Raw genomic sequence first — 17142 nt, 5'->3', positions numbered from 1 at the left:
TACAAGCATCTACATTAAAATATCCACAGACCGTGAAAATACATGAAGAAAAACTAACAGAACTGAAGGGAGAGATGGACAGTGGTTCTACAGTAACGGCTGGAGGTTTCAATATCCCACTCAGTAATGGCTACAACAACCATAACATAGCCCCATGGACTGCATCGCCATGGAATTCTCCAGACAAGAAGACTGGAGTGGGCAGCCGTCCCCTTCTCCAGGGCGTCTCCCTGACCTAGGGAACAAACGCAGGGCTCCTGCAGTGCAGGCAGGTTCTTTTCCACTGAGCCACCTGGGAAACCCGTAAGTAAGGAAATGGAGACTCAAACAGCAATAAAAACAACCGGATCTAACAGACAGCACCTAACACTCTACCCAACAATGACCCGTACATGGGGAATTCTCATTTTCCAAGATAGACTACATTTTCAGCCACTGAGTCTCAAGAGATTTTAAAAGATCGATATCATAGAAAATATGACATGACCACAGGAAGTTGAAGTTAGAAATCAATAACCAAAGGAAAAATAAAAATTCACAAAATTATATAAATTACACAACACATTTCTAAATAAGCAAAAGATCAAAGAGGAAACAAAAAACGAATTTACAAATTATTTAGAGATGAATGAAAACAAAGCCACAACACACCTGCATACGGGTCGCGGTGAAAGCAGTGCTGAGGAGGAAATTTATAGCTGTAAATGCTTATATTAAAAAACAAGAAAGACTTGAACTCAATAACCTCACTTCACAAATGAAGGAACTAGAAAAAAGAGCAGACTAAACCCAAAGACAGCAGAGGAAGGAAGCAATATGTAAGAGGCAGACTCAAGTGGAATGCAGCATCTAAAAAGATAGAGAAAACCAGTGAGACCAAGATTCGGCTCTTTAAAAGGACCAACAAAATCGACAAACCTTTAGCCAGCTAGACCCAGAAGACACAGAAGGCTCAGATTACAAAAATCAGAAATTTAGGTGAAAACATTACTACCAATTTTACAGAAATAAACAGGATTATCAGAGAGCACTATGAACAGCTGTACACCAGCAGATTGGAGAACCTAGATGGAACAAATCCGTAGAAACACAAAACCTGCCAAGACTAAACCATGGAGAAATAGAAAAATGGAGCTATAGTTAGTAAGGAGCGGAAATCAGATAAAAAATCTTCCAGTAAACAAAGCCCTGGACGCAATGGCTTCAGCGGTAAATCCTACCAAACATTTATAGAAGACCTAATCCAATCCTTCTCAAAATTTTCCCCCCAAATTGAAGAGAAGGCAACATTTCCCAACTCACTTTGAGGCCAGCAATTATCCTGATACCAAAGCCAGACAAACACACTATAAGAAGTCTACAGAGCAACATCCTTTATAAACACTGATACAAAATTCCTCAACAAATGGCTAGCAAGCAGAATTCAGCAGTATACTGGAAGCATTACACACTATGACCAAGTGGAATTTACTCCTGGAATGCAAGGATGGTTCAACACATGAAAATTAATCAATATAATATGCCACAAAAACAGAATGAATGGGGGGGGGTTACATGATCATTTAAAACAATGCAAAAAAAAGCGTCTGACACTGTGATAAAAGCTTTTTTGATAAAAACCCTTTTATGATAAAAAACACTCAGAAAACTAGGAATGGAACAAGACTATCTCAATATAATAAGTCAAAGATTAAAAACTCACAGCAAGCATCATATTCAGTGGCGAAAGGATGGAAGAGCTCCCTAAGGTCAGGAAAAAGGCAAGGGTGTTTGCTCTCACCACGTCTATGCAACATGGTGTTGAAATTCCAGCCAGGGCAATTAGGCAAGAAAAAGAAATAAAAGGCATCCAGATTGGAAAGGAAGAAGTAGAATTATCCTTGGTTGCAGATGACATGATTTTATATGCAGCAAAATCCTAGAGATTCTACCGAAAAATGGTTAGAACTTTCTGAACGCAGCACAATAGCAGGATATAACGTCAACACACAAACATTAGTTTCATTTCTACACACAACGTGAAACGGAAACTACAAAAGCAATTCCATTCACGACAGTATCGACAAGCGTAAAATGTGCAGGAATTAACCTGACCGAGGTGAGAAGCTTACACAGTGGAAGCTACGGCAGGTTGCTGTTGTTTAGTCGCTAAGTCGTGTCTGACTCTTTGCAACCCTATGGGCTGCAGCCCCACCAGGATCCTCTGTCCATGGGCTTTCCCAGGCAAGCGTACTGTAGCAGGTTGCCATTTCCTTCTCCAGGGAATATTCCCCATCCAGGGATCACACCCACGTCCCCTGCACTGGCAGGGAGATCCTTTCCCACCCAGGGATCACACCCACGTCCCCTGCACTGGCAGGGAGATTCTCTCCCACTAAACACTGCTGAAAGAAACCCAAAACGACGTAAATAAGTGGAAACCCGTCTCATGTTCCTGCATTGGAAGGCAGCATATTAAGAGGTCGTCAAAGTGATCTACAGATTCAATGCAACCCCTGCCAAAATTCTAAAGACAATTTTTTCAGAAATAGAAAAATCCACCCTAAAATTCATATGGAGTCTCAAGGAACACCAAGTAGCCAAAACAATCTTGACCAAGAAGAACAAAATCGCATGACCCACACTTCCTGCTTTTAAAACTTACTACATGGTCACAGTAATAAAAACCGTGGTGTTGCAACAAAGAGGCTTGGTAGCTCAGAACAGCGTGCATTGTGGAAGATGCAGGAAATGAGGCTTTGGTCCCTGGGTCAGGAAGATCCCCTGGAGAAGGAAAGGCAGCCCACTCCAGTACTCTTGCCAGGAAAACTCCATGGACAGAGGAGCCTGCTGGGCTACAGTCTGTGGGGTTCAGAGTCAGACACAATTGAGCATGCTTTCCATTTTCCATTGGCATAAAGTAGACATACATACCAAACATACTCATAAAATAGTGAGCACAGAAATAAACCCTTGCAGTTCAGTTCAGTTCAGTCGCTCAGTCGTGTCCAAATCTTTGCGACCTCATGAATCGCAGCACGCCAGGCCTCCCTGTCCATCACCGACTCTCAGAGTTCACTCAAACCCATGTCCATCGAGTTGGTGATGCCATCCAGCCATCTCATCCTCTGTCATCCCCTTCTCCTCCTGCCCCTAATCCCTTCCAGCATCAGGCTCTTTTCCAATGAGTCAACTCTTCACACGAGGTGGCCAAAGCATTAGAGTTTCAGCTTCAGCATCAGTCCTTCCAATGAACACCCAGGACTGATCTCCTTTAGGATGGACTGGTTGCATCTCCTTGCAGTCCAAGGGACTCTCAAGAGTCTTCTCCAACACCACAGTTCAAAAGCATCAATTCTTTGGCGCTCAGCCTTCTTCACAGTCCAACTCTCACATCCATATATGACCACTGGAAAACCATAGTCTTGACTAGATGGGCCTTTGTTGGCAAAGTAATGTCTCTGCTTTTTAATATGCTATCTAGGTTGATCATAACTTTCCTTCCAAGGAGTACGAGTCTTTTAATTTCATGGCTGCAGTCACCATCTGCAGTGATTTTGGAGCCCAAAAAAATAAAGTCTGACACTGTTTCCACTGTTTCACCATCTATTTCCCATGAAATGATGTGACCAGATGCCACGATCTTTGTTTTCTGAATGTTGAGCTTTAAGCCAACTTTTTCACTCTCCTCTTTCATCAAGAGGCTTTTGAGTTCCTCTTCACTTTCTGCCATAAGGGTGGTGTTATCTGCATATCTGAGGTGATTGATATTTCTCCTGGCAATCTTGATTCCAGCTTGTGTTTCTTCCAGTCCAGCGTTTCTCATGATGTACTCTGCATAGAAGTTAAATAAGCAGAGTGACAAGATACAGCCTTGACGCACTCCTTTTCCTATTTGGAACCAGTCTGTTGTTCTATGTCCAGTTCTAACTGTTGCTTCCTGGCCTGCATACAGATTTCTCAAGAGGCAGGTCAGGTGGTCTGGTATTCCCATCTCTTTCAGAATTTTCCACAGTTTATTGTGATCCACACAGTCAAAGGCTTTGGCATAGTCAATAAAGCAGAAATCGATGTTTTTCTGGAACTCTCTTGCTTTTTCCATGATCCAGCAGATGTTGGCAATTTGATCTCTGGTTCCTCTGCCTTTTCTAAAACCAGCTTGAACATCAGGAAGTTCACGGTTCACATATTGCTGAAGCCTGGCTTGGAGAATTTTGAGCATGACTTTACTAGCATGTGAGATGAGTGCAATTGTGTGGTAGTTTGAGCATTCTTTGGCATTGCCTTTCTTTCAGATTGGAATGAAAACTGAGCTTTTTCAGTCCTGTGGCCACTGCTGAGTTTTCCAAATTTGCTGGCATATTGAGTGCAGCACTTTCATAGCATCATCTTTCAGGATTTGAAATAGCTCAACTGGAATTCCATCACCTCCACTAGCTTTGTTCATAGTGATGCTTTCTAAGGCCCACTTGACTTCACATTCCAAGATGTCTGGCTCTAGATGAGTGATCACACCATCATGATTATCTTGGTCGTGAAGATCTTTTTTGAACAGTCCTTCTGTGTATTCTTGCCACCTCTTCTTAATACCTTTTGCTTCTGTTAGGTCCATACCATTTCTGTCCGTTACCGAGCCCATCTTTGCATGAAATGTTCCCTTGGTATCTCTAATTTTCTTGAAGAGATCTCTAGTCTTTCCCATTCTGTTCTTTCCCTCTATTTCTTCGCATTGATTGCTGAGGAAGGCTTTCTTCTCTCTCGCTGCTACTCTTTGGAACTCTGCATTCAGATGCTTATATCTTTCCTTTTCTCCTTGGCTTTTCATATGAAAAGCAGTATGAAAAGGCAAGATGAAAGGATACTGAAAGAGGAACTCCCCAGGTCGGTAGGTGCCCAACACGCTCCTGGAGATCAGTGGAGAAATAACTCCAGAAAGAATGAAGGGATGGAGCCAAAGCAAAAACAGTACCCAGCTGTGGATGTGACTGGTGACAGAAGCAAGGTCCGATGCTGTAAAGAGCAATATTGCATAGGAACCTGGAATGTCAGGTCCATGAATCAAGGCAAATTGGAAGTGGTCAAACAGGAGATGGAAGAATGAATGTCGACATTCTAGGAATCAGCGAACTAAAATGGACTGGAATGGGTGAATTTAACCCAGATGACAATTATATCTACTACTGCGGGCAGGAATCCCTCAGAAGAAATGGAGTAGCCATCATGGTCAACAAAAGAGTCCAAAATGCAGTACTTGGATGCAACCTCAAAAACGACAGAATGATCTCTGTTCATTTCCAAGGCAAACCATTCAATATCACAGTAATCCAAGTCTATGCCCTGACCAGTAACACTGAAGAAGCTGAAGTTGAATAGTTCTATGAAGACCTACAAACCTTTTAGAACTAACACCCAAAAGAGATGTCCTTTTCATTATAGAGGACTGGAATGCAAAAGTAGGAAGTCAAGAAACACCTGAGGTAACGGGCAAATTTGGCCTTGGAATGTGGAATGAAGCAGGGCAAAGACTAATAGAGTTTTGCCAAGAAAATGCACTGGTCATAGCAAACAACGTCTTCCAACAACACAAGAGAAGACTCTACACATGGACATCACCAGATGGTCAACACTGAAATCAGATTGTATAGAAGCTCTATACAGTCAACAAACACAAGACCGGGAGCTGACTGTGGCTCAGATCATGAACTCCTTATTGCCAAATTTAGACTTAAATTGAAAAAAGTAGAGAAAACCACTAGACCATTCAGGTATGACCTAAATCAAATCCCTTATGATTATACAGTGGAAGTGAGAAATAGATTTAAGGGACTAGATCCGATGGATAGAGTGCCTGATGAACTATGGACGGAGGTTCATGACACTGTACAGGAGACAGGGATCAAAACCATCCCCACGGAAAAGAAATGCAAAAAACCCTTGCATATATGGTCAAATGATTTTGACAAGGTGCTAAGACCATTCAGTGGAGGTAGGACAGTCTTGTCAATAAATGGTGCTGGGAAAACTGGGTATCCACATGCATAAAAATGAATCTGGATCCTTACTTAACATCATACACAAAAATTAACTCAAAATTGGTCAAGGACCTAAATAAAGACCTAAAATAATAAAATTCTATGAAGAAACCCGGACAAAAGTCCAACAGCATTGGATTTGGCAAAGATCACTTAGCTATGGCACCAAAGGAACAGGTAAGAAAAGAAAGATACTTTAAATTAGACTTTATGAAAATTAAAAACTTTGTGCATCAAAAGACAGTACTGGGGTGGGAGGTGGGAAGGAGGTTCAAGAGGGAGGGGACTCATGTACACCTCTGGCTGATTCACGTTGGTATATGGCAGAAACCAACATAACATCGTAAAGCAATGATCCTCCAATTAAAAATAAGTTAATTAAAAAATAATGATTAGGTAGAAGTGTATAACTTTAGAAAAATGTATCAACAGAGTAAAAAGGCCATCCATAGAGTGGGAGAAAAAATATGAAAATCATGTTGGTACAGGATTAATATCCAAAATATATACAGAACTCCAAAAACTAAACAATAAGAAAAAAATCCAATCCAAAAATGGGCAAAGGCCTTGAATAGACATAATTTCTCAAAGAAGATGTACAAACAGCCAGTAAGCACATTAGAAGATTTTTAAGCATCACTAATCATTGGTGGGATGCAAACCAAAACTATAGCGAGATGCCACCTCACACCCGTTAGGATGGCTACTGTCAAAGAAAGTAACCAGCAGAAAACAGTAACTGTTGACGAGGACGTAGGAAACTGCAGCCCTTATGCGCTGTTGTGGGGACGTAAAATGGTACAGGGACTTTGGAAAAAACATGGCGGCTCCTCAAAGAATTAGAAACAGAATTACCGTAAGATTTAGCAATTCACTTCTGGGAATATGTTCAAAAGAACTGAAAGCAGGATCTGAAAGAGGTATTTGTGTACCTATTTTCAGAGCTCATATTTACAATAGCTAATAATAGCTAAGTCGCTTGCATTCTCCACCGGCATAAAGACAGACATAAAATACGGAAGCCACCTAGGCTGCATCCGTCTACAGATGGATGGATAAGAAGGTGGCATGCACGCACAGTGGAGAATCAGCCTCAAAAAGGAAGGGGATTCCGCAGCACGCCACAGCATGGATGGACCCGTGGACACGACACTAAGTGAAGCGAGCCGGCCACTGAAAGACAAGCAGGCTGTGACTCCACGTACGTGAAGGACTTAGAGTCTGCAAAATCACAGAGAGACAAAGCGCAGTGATGGCTGCCAGAAGCTGGGAGGGGGGGAGAACGGCAAGCAACTGTGTACTAGCTGCAGGTGTTAGTTTTACGAGACGAAGACAGTGATGGAGACGGAAGCTGGTGGTGGCTGCAGAACAAGACGGACGCTTCCTACCATCGCACTCTGCAGTTACAGAGCTTCCCTGGTGGCTCAGAGGGTGAAGAACCTGCCTGCCATGCAGGAGATCCGGGCTCCATTCCTGGGTTGGGAAGATCCCCCGGAAGAAGGGAATGGTTACTCGCTCTAATATTCTTGCCTGGAGAATGTCATGGACAGAGGAGCTTGGCGGACTATAGTCCATGGCGTTGCAAAGAGTTGGGCACAACTGAGTGACTAACACTTCACTTCTGCAGATATAATCAGTTTCGATGGTAAGTTTTATGTTAGGTGTATTTTATCACAATAAATTTAAAAAGATGTCTGTTATTCATTGCATGCTATTTCCTTCTCAATTAAAAAAGTAAGTAAAGAGAAAAAAATCAGTTCCAGGTTTATAAACCTAAATGCAAAGGCTAATGAAAATAACTTCAAGCGTAATGGAAGACAGACTTCATGAACTCGACAAAAGGAAAGATTCCTTAAACAGGATGCAAAAAGCACTAACCATAAAGAAAAAGATTGATAAAATTAAAAATTAAGGAGTCCATTGATCAAAAGACATTAAGAGAGTGAAATGGTAAGACATAGAGGATGAAGGTATGGGAAACAGGCTTGTAACCAGAATATATCGCGATGTTCTATAAATCAGAAAGTGGAAGCCGGAACCCTCAATACACAGATAGGTAAGAATGCTGAGCAGATCCCTTACCAAGGAGGAACTCCACACAGCCAACAGGGAAATGAAAGCTATTCACCCTCCCCAGTAATCAGGACACGAGGAACCAACATCATAATGAGACACCACTGCATCTTCACTGAGTCCGGGGGACCCGTGCCGGGAGGAAGTGCAGGACAGGCCCTTCATGCAGCTGCGGCTTTGGAAAGCGATTCAGTGTTGTCTGACGAAGCTGTGCCAGCAGTTCAGGGCCCCTCGGACCTGGGGGGCATGTGCCCACGGCCCCAGGAGACACGCTCAGGGACACAGCACGGCCTGTGATGCCAGACACAACTCTGCTGCCACCACACTGGGGAGGAGCGTGCAGTGGAGCGCTAAGACCCAAGGGCACAGGGAGAGGCACGACGGGAGACAGGCACGACGGCCAAAGGGGCACAGGGAGAGAGATACGACGGCTAAAGGGGCACAGGGAGAGACACGACGGGAGAGAGACACGACGGCCCAAGGGGCACAGGGAGAGAAGGGCCGGACACGACGGCCAAAGGGGCACGGACCAGGAGCTGAGACACGGGGAGAAAGAGGCCAGACACGACGGCTAAAGGGGCACGGACTAGGAGCTGAGACGGGGAGAGAGGCCGGACACGACGGCTAAAGGGGCACGGACTGGAAGCTGAGACATGGGGAGAGAGGCCGGACACGACGGCTAAAGGGGCACGGACTAGGAGCTGAGACATGGGGAGAGAGGCCGGACACGACGGCTAAAGGGGCACAGACTGGAAACTGAGACACAAGGAGAGAGGCCAGACACGACGGCTAAAGGGGCACGGACTAGGAGCTGAGACGGGGAGAGAGGCCAGACACGACGGCTAAAGGGGCACGGACTAGGAGCTGAGACAGGAGGAGAGAGGCCGGACACGACGGCTAAAGGGGCACGGACTGGAAGCTGAAACACGAAGAGAGAGGCCAGACACGAAGAGAGAGGCCAGACACGACGGCTAAAGGGGTACGGACTGGAAACTGAGACACAAGGAGAGAGGCCGGACACGACGGCTAAAGGGGCACGGACTAGAAGCTGAGACACAGGGAGAGAGGCCAGACACAATGGCTAACCCACAGCTCCTTCTGAGAGAAAGCGACTATACTATCAGGCTTCTAAATGGAAAACTGGAAAGGATCTCAACAGCTGAAGGACTGCCAAGTCAGGAAGGGGGCTCTGACAGGGAAGGGCCAGCAGGGCTTCTGGACCTTCTCAGCTTTGACTTAGGTGATGGTCATCCTGGAGTTTCCTTTAAAATATTAACTACAAAATAACTTAAGTGGACCCCTTAATGCATCCTTTTCATCTTTATGCATTCCTCTACTTTTTACAGTTAGAAAACTTTGCTTTTGCTTTTTAAAAGTATCCGAGAAACCCATGACCTGCCCTCACTCAAGGATCGATGCTCTCTAAACCAGCACACGTCCACATGGGGCGGGCACCAGCTATGGTCTTGCTTCAACTCTTTCCAAGCGTGGTATCCCCTGCAGGAGTCAGACGGGGCGACAGTGCCGCAGGCTGGGCCGAGTGAGGAAGAAAAGGCCAGTCACTCAGGGCTGGCCGGGAGCTGCCCACCAGGCAGGGGAGGGCCAGCACCCGCAGGCAGCCTGACAGACGCACTCACCCCGAGAAGCGCTGACGTCCGCTCCATCTCCTCCTTGTTCACCCGAATGCGGTGGCTTTCCATCACTGTGATTAAAACACCAAAGCAGATACCGTTTGTACCGCATTAGAGTCGGACATGACTGAAGCGACTTAGCAGCAGCAGCGAGTCATTTCTGAGAAAGACTGCAGGGTCAGGAGCAAGCCTCCCTCCCCGACGCAGACCACGAGGACAGTGCGGGCTCAGCAGCGTCCCCCGGGGTCAGCACGGGAGCCCACGGCAGCAGCAGTGGGTGTGGGGACACTGCCGGTGGGGAGGCGGCCCGGCCGCTGGGCTCCAGCGCTGTGTGCGAGGCCCTGCTCTCCCAAGTGCCCAGCAGGACAGCGTGGGCTGGAGGCTAAGAGCAAGGACAGTGGGGGGCCCAAAACAGCCCTTCCAGGGGCTTCTCACAAAGTGTGAGGGTCCAGCACTCCAGGACCAGGGCGGCTGCTGACGGGAAACTTGCAGGCAGGCCCCCGGCCCGCTGCTGCTCTCGGGGGGTGCGGGAGTCAGGAGGGCGCTCGCCCTTTGGCCAGGCCACCTGCAGAGCAGGCAGCTCAGAGGGGCTCCCACGTGACCCCGACGCCAGCGTCCTCCTAGACCAGGAGGCTGTGCACGCCACATCCTCTCGTCACAGAGGATGACGGGGAAGCTAAGGGTTTGCCGCTCCTAGGCGCGCATATGAGGCACCGCCCACCCCAAACTAAGTCACGAGAAGACAGGCGTCCCAGACAGAACAGAGAACTCTGGAAAGAGGGCTGCCTCACCTTCCCAGTAGCTTACCTGCCAAAATCGGTATCAGAGGAAGCTCCAAAGTCCGGAAGAGCTGCCATAAACCACAAACCTGTTTCAGGGGAAGAAACGACACCGTCTTACTTTGGAACCGGTAACTTCTGCCCGCATTTGCTGCACAGCCCGCTTAATCTCACTGAGCAGCTCTTCTGGGTGACGTGGTTAAAACTCCTATTTCTGTCAAGTATCCTATCTTATGATCAATATTAATACCAAGCCCAAATGGGAATATTCGGAAATATCCGGTAGGGCAGGTTCCGTCCCCACTTTCCTTTCATCTTTCTCATTTTCCAGTGTGATTTAGGCATTTGTGGTTTAAGTTTCCCACTTTAATTTCAGAACAGGAGGAAGGGCTGAAGCCCTCTGGGCCACATCAGCTGGGTTCCTTCTCTGCTCTCAAGCTGGCTTTGCCCATTTGAGGGCAGGAGGAGAGGGAAGCGGCCTCTGCAGGACACTGCCTTCCCGGGGCCCCAGTAAGAGCCTGCCCTTCAGTGCCAGGGGTGGAGAAGCTGCCGGCCACTGCCTGTCTGCCCAGGCCCTCTGTCCCGTGCTGGCCCCGACTCCTGCCCTTGCTGTGATGCCTGGTCCCTCCATTCAACCCTTCTTGACTAGTCCCTCAAATGACCTCTGCTTCCCAATGAGCCTCTGAGTGGAGCTGAAATGAACTTAGCTTTTACGTTAATTGCAGCGTTGGAAATGTTCCAACTGAATCAGAATCTTTTTTAAAAACAATGTTACAATTGTTGTCAACCTATAGAGGACATTTAAAAAGTCAGGTCTCATCATCTGGAGAGTCCTCCAGTGAGTGACGCCCAGGTTCCAGTCTCCTGCCCTCGGGGACGTGCCTCTTGTGGGTCTGGACGAAGCCCAGCCCCTAAGGCAGTGAAGCTACCACGAAGCGCCTTGCCTGCAGCTGGGAGCAGAGGTGCATAGTCAGTCTGTGGAGCACCCTCAGCTTCGCACGGACAGTCTGATTCTTCAAAAGAGCAAAAGAATGAACAGTTAGGAACGTTTGGGAGCGACGCTTGTCACGCTCTAGGAAGCCACAGCTTTTCCACAGAGACTGCACCCTGGTGCTGGGACACATCACCCCAAGAAGAGCAGCCCCATACCACGGAATATTCTTCTTGAGCAAGCTCAAGATCCCTACTGCTTTCTTACTTTCCCTCCACCCCCACTGCCCTCGTTTTACAGGGAATGAGCCACAGAGAAGCTAAGTGGCCTGGGGCAAAGATCACGCAGTGGGAGAGACAACAGGACTTGGTCTCCTGGTCTCGGCCTTCACACTCGCCACCCACCCTTGCCCCAGACATGCACAGAGCCGCTGGGAGGTGGACCAACCAGAGTCCGGAACTAGGGTCGGGGGAGCTTCAGCCCCGGCACGCAGTCCAACAGCCGCTCCCTCCCAGAGGCCTGGCGTCCCCACTGCACCCCTCTCTGCCACACGGCCCGCGGACTCTGGGTGCCCAGACGCAGCGTCAGAGACCCCTCCCCATGACGCACCCTGAAGCGGTCGTGCAGCCCCCGGGTCTGGCTCTGCCGGAGCCTCGGGCACGTCCATGCCCGTGTCTCGGCTGTGCCCGGCACATGGCCGGCCCACCGCCTGAACATGCTGCCTGCCGCACAGCGCTGGCCTGCACGGCCTCCCCAGGACCAGCTCAAGCCCCGTGGCGGTGTTCGGGCCCCGGCAGCCCAGCCGGCCGCACCTGCTCTCCTCCAAGAGGAGGTCATCGTCTTTCTCTCCGACGCGGTCTCGCCGCCCCGCGGGACCCATCCTCAATTTCCATGCTCTCTGCTCCTGCGTCTCACGCTGCGTCCCCGGACCCTGCAGAGCAGAGGGCCCTCCTCGCCCCGCCCTCACCACGTGCTCCCACGACAGACACGCCACTGGACAAGCACGAGTCCCTCCCAGGCCGCCTCCTTTCTGCCGAGTGTGGATGAGGCCTTGGGCAGAGCCTCCCAGGGGAACCGAAAGCCGGGGCACTCAGGGTGCCTGGGCCGCGCGGCTGGGCCTCCCTGGCTTCCGTCAGGGAGGAAGCACCTCCTCTGAGTGTTTTGCTCCTGAAGCCACTCCCACCTCTAAGCTGCACATGTGTGTACATGTGTGTACATGTGTGCACCAGGAAAAACGCCCCTTGAGAGTCAGGAATGCAGACTGCACTCTGGCCTCGACTTGACCTCAGGCGAGGCGCAGACATGAGCCCTGGGCACTGGCGTCCTCGTCTGTGAACGGGGCTGACCATACCCCGGGGGCCACTCTTTCCCCCAGTGGCAGTGCCTCAGCCTCTGTCTGGGGAAGCAGGCGCAGCAGCATGGACCTTGGACACTGCTCATCTCCACGCCCTGCTGCCCTGCCAAGGGGCAAACATGTGGCGCAGCGGTAGAAAGGAGACTCTGAGCACTGAAGCTGTGAATCTCAGGCAAAAGTCATGCGTGGAGGAAAGGCCACGGTTCACGCTGGCCCGGGCCCGCGGGCTCCTGCCGCCCGGGTCCTCAGAGCTGCCTGGCTGCTGCTCCCAAGCCCGCCCTGCCTTCCCTCTGAGCCTCAGCTGCCCCACGCTCCTCGGACAAATCCCCTTTAGACAAGCCCGCCCTGCATTCCCTCTGAGTCTCAGCTGCCCCACGCTCCTTGGACAAGTCCGTTTAGGCTCAGGGAGAGCGAGGGTCTCTGTTTCCAACCCCAAGCCTCTACCCGACACAGATCCCCGACTCCGATCCCCGACTCCACCCAAGCCTCTACCCGACACAGATCCCCGACTCCACCCCGCCAAGCGGGTCTGTAGGGTCAAATGCCCCGCACGGCGGTCCCGAGCTCAGCCCGGCGTGCAGGGCCGGCTTGTGTAGCCTCCTGCTTGGCCTTCCAGCGGTGCTTTGAACTGCGCTTGTTAACTGAGAGCCGGGGAGCCCAGACAGAGCGGCTGAGAGCGCGGGCGCTGCTCCGGCTTGGCTGCCTCCTGGCCCTGTGGTGCAGCACATCAGGTGTCCCTCGCCCCGGGCTCCAGACAGGGTTCCAGGGCGGCACACACCCTTGCTTCTGCAGACAATGGTTCCCAACAAGAGCGAGCAGCCTGGAGAGACAGACCTGGGCAGCCTCTCTGACTCTCCCCATGGGGACCGAGGACCGGCCGCCCCAGGCCTTCACCACGGGGGCCAAGCCTCCAGAACAAAGGATTTCAACAAGCAGCTGTCCGCTCACAGAGCAGGTGACCCTCTGACACCAAGGACACATTTAGAAGAATCAGGCCTGAATGGCATCTCACAGGGACAGCTTCACAAAGGGAGAGAAGTCATCCATCCTTATTCAGTATCCTCTACCAGAAGGCATTTCTGCCAAACAAGTAAAAGTGGATGTCGGCAATGTTCTTTTCACTACTGGGCTTTCCATGAAGTAGAAAAAGTTCTTAGAGGAAAATTAGGGTTGTATTAAGGTCCATAACAACTCACCACAGCCTTTCTTGAGGAACTTCCATCCGTGCTGTTGACTGTAAGTGTGGTGGGGTTTCCCAGGTATTTTGCCACTAAATCTTCAAAAGAGGGTGCGGCATCAGTCGGATCTATCAGCCACGCAGCAATTCTGGGATCTAGCCCTACAAAGTCAGCAACTGCAGAGGGAAAGGCCAGTCAGTCATGCTAGGAAAAACAAGTACTTTCCCCTGCCATGGAACAATGGACTGACTCAAAATTGGGAAAGGAGTATGACGAGGCTGCATACTGTCACCCTGCTTATTTAACTTTTATGCAGAGCACATGCAGTCTGGATGAAGCACAAGCTGGATTCAGGATTGCTGGGAGAAATACCAATAACCTCAGGTATGCAGATGACACCACCCTTATGGCAGAAGGCGAAGAGGAGCTAAAGAGCCTCTTGATGAAAGTGAAAGAGGAGAGCGAAAAAGCTGGCTTAAAGCTCAACGTTCAAAAGTGAAGATTATGGAATCCAGTCCCATCAATTTATGGCAAATAGATGGGGAAACAATGGAAACAGAGAGGGATTTTATTTTCTTGGGCTCCAAAATCACTGCAGATAGTGACTGCAGCCAGGGAAATTTTTAAAAAGATGCTTGCTCTTTGGAAGAAAAGCTATGACAAACCTAGACAGTGCATTAAAAAGCAGAGACATAAATTTGCCAGCAAAGGTCCACATAGTCAAAGCTATAGTTTTCCAGTAGTCATGTATGGATGTGAGAGTTGGACCTTAAAGAAGGCTGAGCACTGAAGAATTGATGCTTTTGAACTGTGGTGTTGGAGAATACTCTTTAGAAACCCTTGGACAGCAAGAAGATCAAACCAGTCAATCCTAAAATAAATCAAGCCTGAATATTTATTGGAAGGACTGATGCTGAAGCTCCAATATTTTGGCCACCTGATGCAAAAAGTCAACTCATTGGAAAAGACTCTGATGCTGGGAAGATTGAAGGCAGGAGGAGAAGGGGAGAGCAGAGGGTGAGCTGGTTGGACGGCATCACTGACTCGATGGACGGGAGTTTGAGCAGCTCTGGGAGCTGGTGACGGACAGGGAGGCCTGGCTTCCTGTGCTGCCGTCCATGGGGCTGCAAAGAGTCAGACACAACTGAGCAACTGGACAACACCAACAAGGTCCGCATTAGCAGTTACAGTCCTACCATCCCCTCCTATCACAGAGCTAAGCCACAAGTGACGCTGTCACTCCTGAAGAATGCTGAGCCTTTGGTAACAGTGGTCTCCACCAGCCAGGTCCCACACAGCCAGTCTCCATGGGGAATCCATCCCAAACTAACTCTCAGTGGTGCTGACCAGACGGCAGCTGGAAGCCTCAGCCCGCCCGTGCCGCCTCGCCTCACTTTCCTCCCTGCCCTGGAGCCTCTCTCTTTCCTGTGAGCCTCTTTTCAACCACGCGTCTCCCCCCTTTCACTCCTCCCAAGTCTCCCCTCCTCCACCCACCTGCGGGGCAGCCTCCCTGACCCGGCACTGGGGTCTCAGTTGCCCGAGTCTCAAGAAAGGAGGAGGAGGCGTGGGGCGATCTGTGCAGGGCCCTGCTGGGAAGAACCCTGCAAAACAGCTGCTGTGCTGCGCGTGGCGTGCGCAAAGAAATTCGGTGCAAGGCCGCTTCGAGCCTGAGAGGCCACATCCCCCCTCACCTGGTAGTCTTCTTGTCTGAAAACTGGGAGAAAAGATTACTGGAAGTAGCCGTGGGACACACGTGAATGCACTTTCTAAATTTTTATTTTGTTTTTTTGGCCGCGCTGTGCCGCATGTGGGGTCTTAGTTCCCTGATCACATGTCAAACCCACGCCCCTGTGTTGGAAGCTTGGAGTCTTAACCAGTAGACCACCAGAGAAGTCCTGAAGGTGCTTCTTAAAAAAAAAAAAAAAGTGATATTTCCTAATATATTTTAGTACCAGAGTCCTTTGGACCTGGAATGGGAGTAATAAAAGGATGGGGGCACTGATACATCAAGAGACAAGTCCGGCAATCCTGAGGGATCGCTCTCTGAGTAATAAAAGGATGGGGGGACTGAAATTAAGAGGCAAGTCCGGCAATCCTGAGGGATCGCTCTCTGAGTAATAAAAGGATGGGGGGACTGAAATTAAGAGGCAAGTCCGGCAATCCTGAGGGATCGCTCTCTGAGTAATAAAAGGATGGGGGGACTGAAATTAAGAGGCAAGTCCGGCAATCCTGAGCGATCGCTCTCTGAAGTTACTACAACATTTCGAAGTGTGCTTCACAAAGACAAAGAGCTGGTCTTTAAATAAAACTGTAGCCTTAGATCACATCACACTAAGTATTATGCTTTCTGGCATATTTAAATCACAGCAGTCTAAGAGGTTTCTATTTGCCCAAGCAGCCAGCATCGTCGCTATTTCTCTGCTAGCTGGGCGTCACCCGTGTTGACAGATTCGGAACTCTGGGGGACAGCAAATCAGCCAGCACTCCGACTGCCTGCCACCCGTCAGCTGCCAGGACTTCATATAACCCTGTCTGCCAACACTGACCCAGCCACACGATTTCATTCGGTTTGCCTTTCAAAGCTCTAGTATTCCAAAATTAAGGGTTCTTATCAACAAATACTTTTGAAAACCCCTGGGAAAGGTCTGACAGCACTGGAATGGTCTGGGGACTGTTCCCTACAAACTCTTATAACTAATAAACTGAGGCTACCAGGACAGGCCCCACACCAGGGAGAACGTCAGGTATTGGAAAGGAAGTTCCAACAAAGCAGACTGTGAATGAGCTAAGAAAAATTAAGAAAATGATAGAAGTTATGGTGGTAAAGAACCCGCCTGCTAGACACAGGTTTGATCCCTTGGTCGAGAAGATCCCCTGGAGGTGGGCATGGCATTCCACTTCAATATTCTTGCCTGGAGAACCCTATGGACAGAGGAGCCTGGAGGGCTATAGTCCAGAGAGTCAGACGCGACTGAAGTGACTTAGCATGAGAATGGAGAGCTCAGTTAGAAATACATAAGAGATTAGGTGACTTAGTAAAAGAAAAACTTGATGAATAGACAAAAGAATTCAGGAAAGCAAAGTAAAACCAAAAAACCATTTCTGAAATAAAAACTAAACTGGCAATCTGTTCAGTTCAGTCCCTCAGCTGTGTCTGACTCTTTGCGACCCCATGGACTGCAGAA

General features: G+C 49.1%; 1 protein-coding gene across 1 annotated transcript in view; it reads right to left on the bottom strand.

The window, feature by feature from the left end:
- The window catches only part of POLN (DNA polymerase nu), a 159993-nt gene that overhangs the window by 79701 nt on the left and 63150 nt on the right, over nucleotides 1-17142 (bottom strand). The window contains exons 7-10 of the mRNA XM_069594913.1: nucleotides 13976-14133; nucleotides 11439-11507; nucleotides 10523-10583; nucleotides 9722-9786 (exon numbers count right to left, since the gene is read on the bottom strand). Of these exons, the coding sequence (XP_069451014.1) occupies nucleotides 9722-9786; nucleotides 10523-10583; nucleotides 11439-11507; nucleotides 13976-14133 (353 nt within the window). The remainder of the gene's footprint in view (nucleotides 1-9721; nucleotides 9787-10522; nucleotides 10584-11438; nucleotides 11508-13975; nucleotides 14134-17142) is intronic.

This window comes from Ovis canadensis, chromosome 6, assembly GCF_042477335.2.
Source record: "Ovis canadensis isolate MfBH-ARS-UI-01 breed Bighorn chromosome 6, ARS-UI_OviCan_v2, whole genome shotgun sequence".
Lineage (NCBI taxonomy): Eukaryota > Metazoa > Chordata > Mammalia > Artiodactyla > Bovidae > Ovis > Ovis canadensis.
The sequence above is the reverse complement of the archived record's forward strand: the minus strand, read 5'-3'. Positions and strand labels throughout refer to the sequence as shown.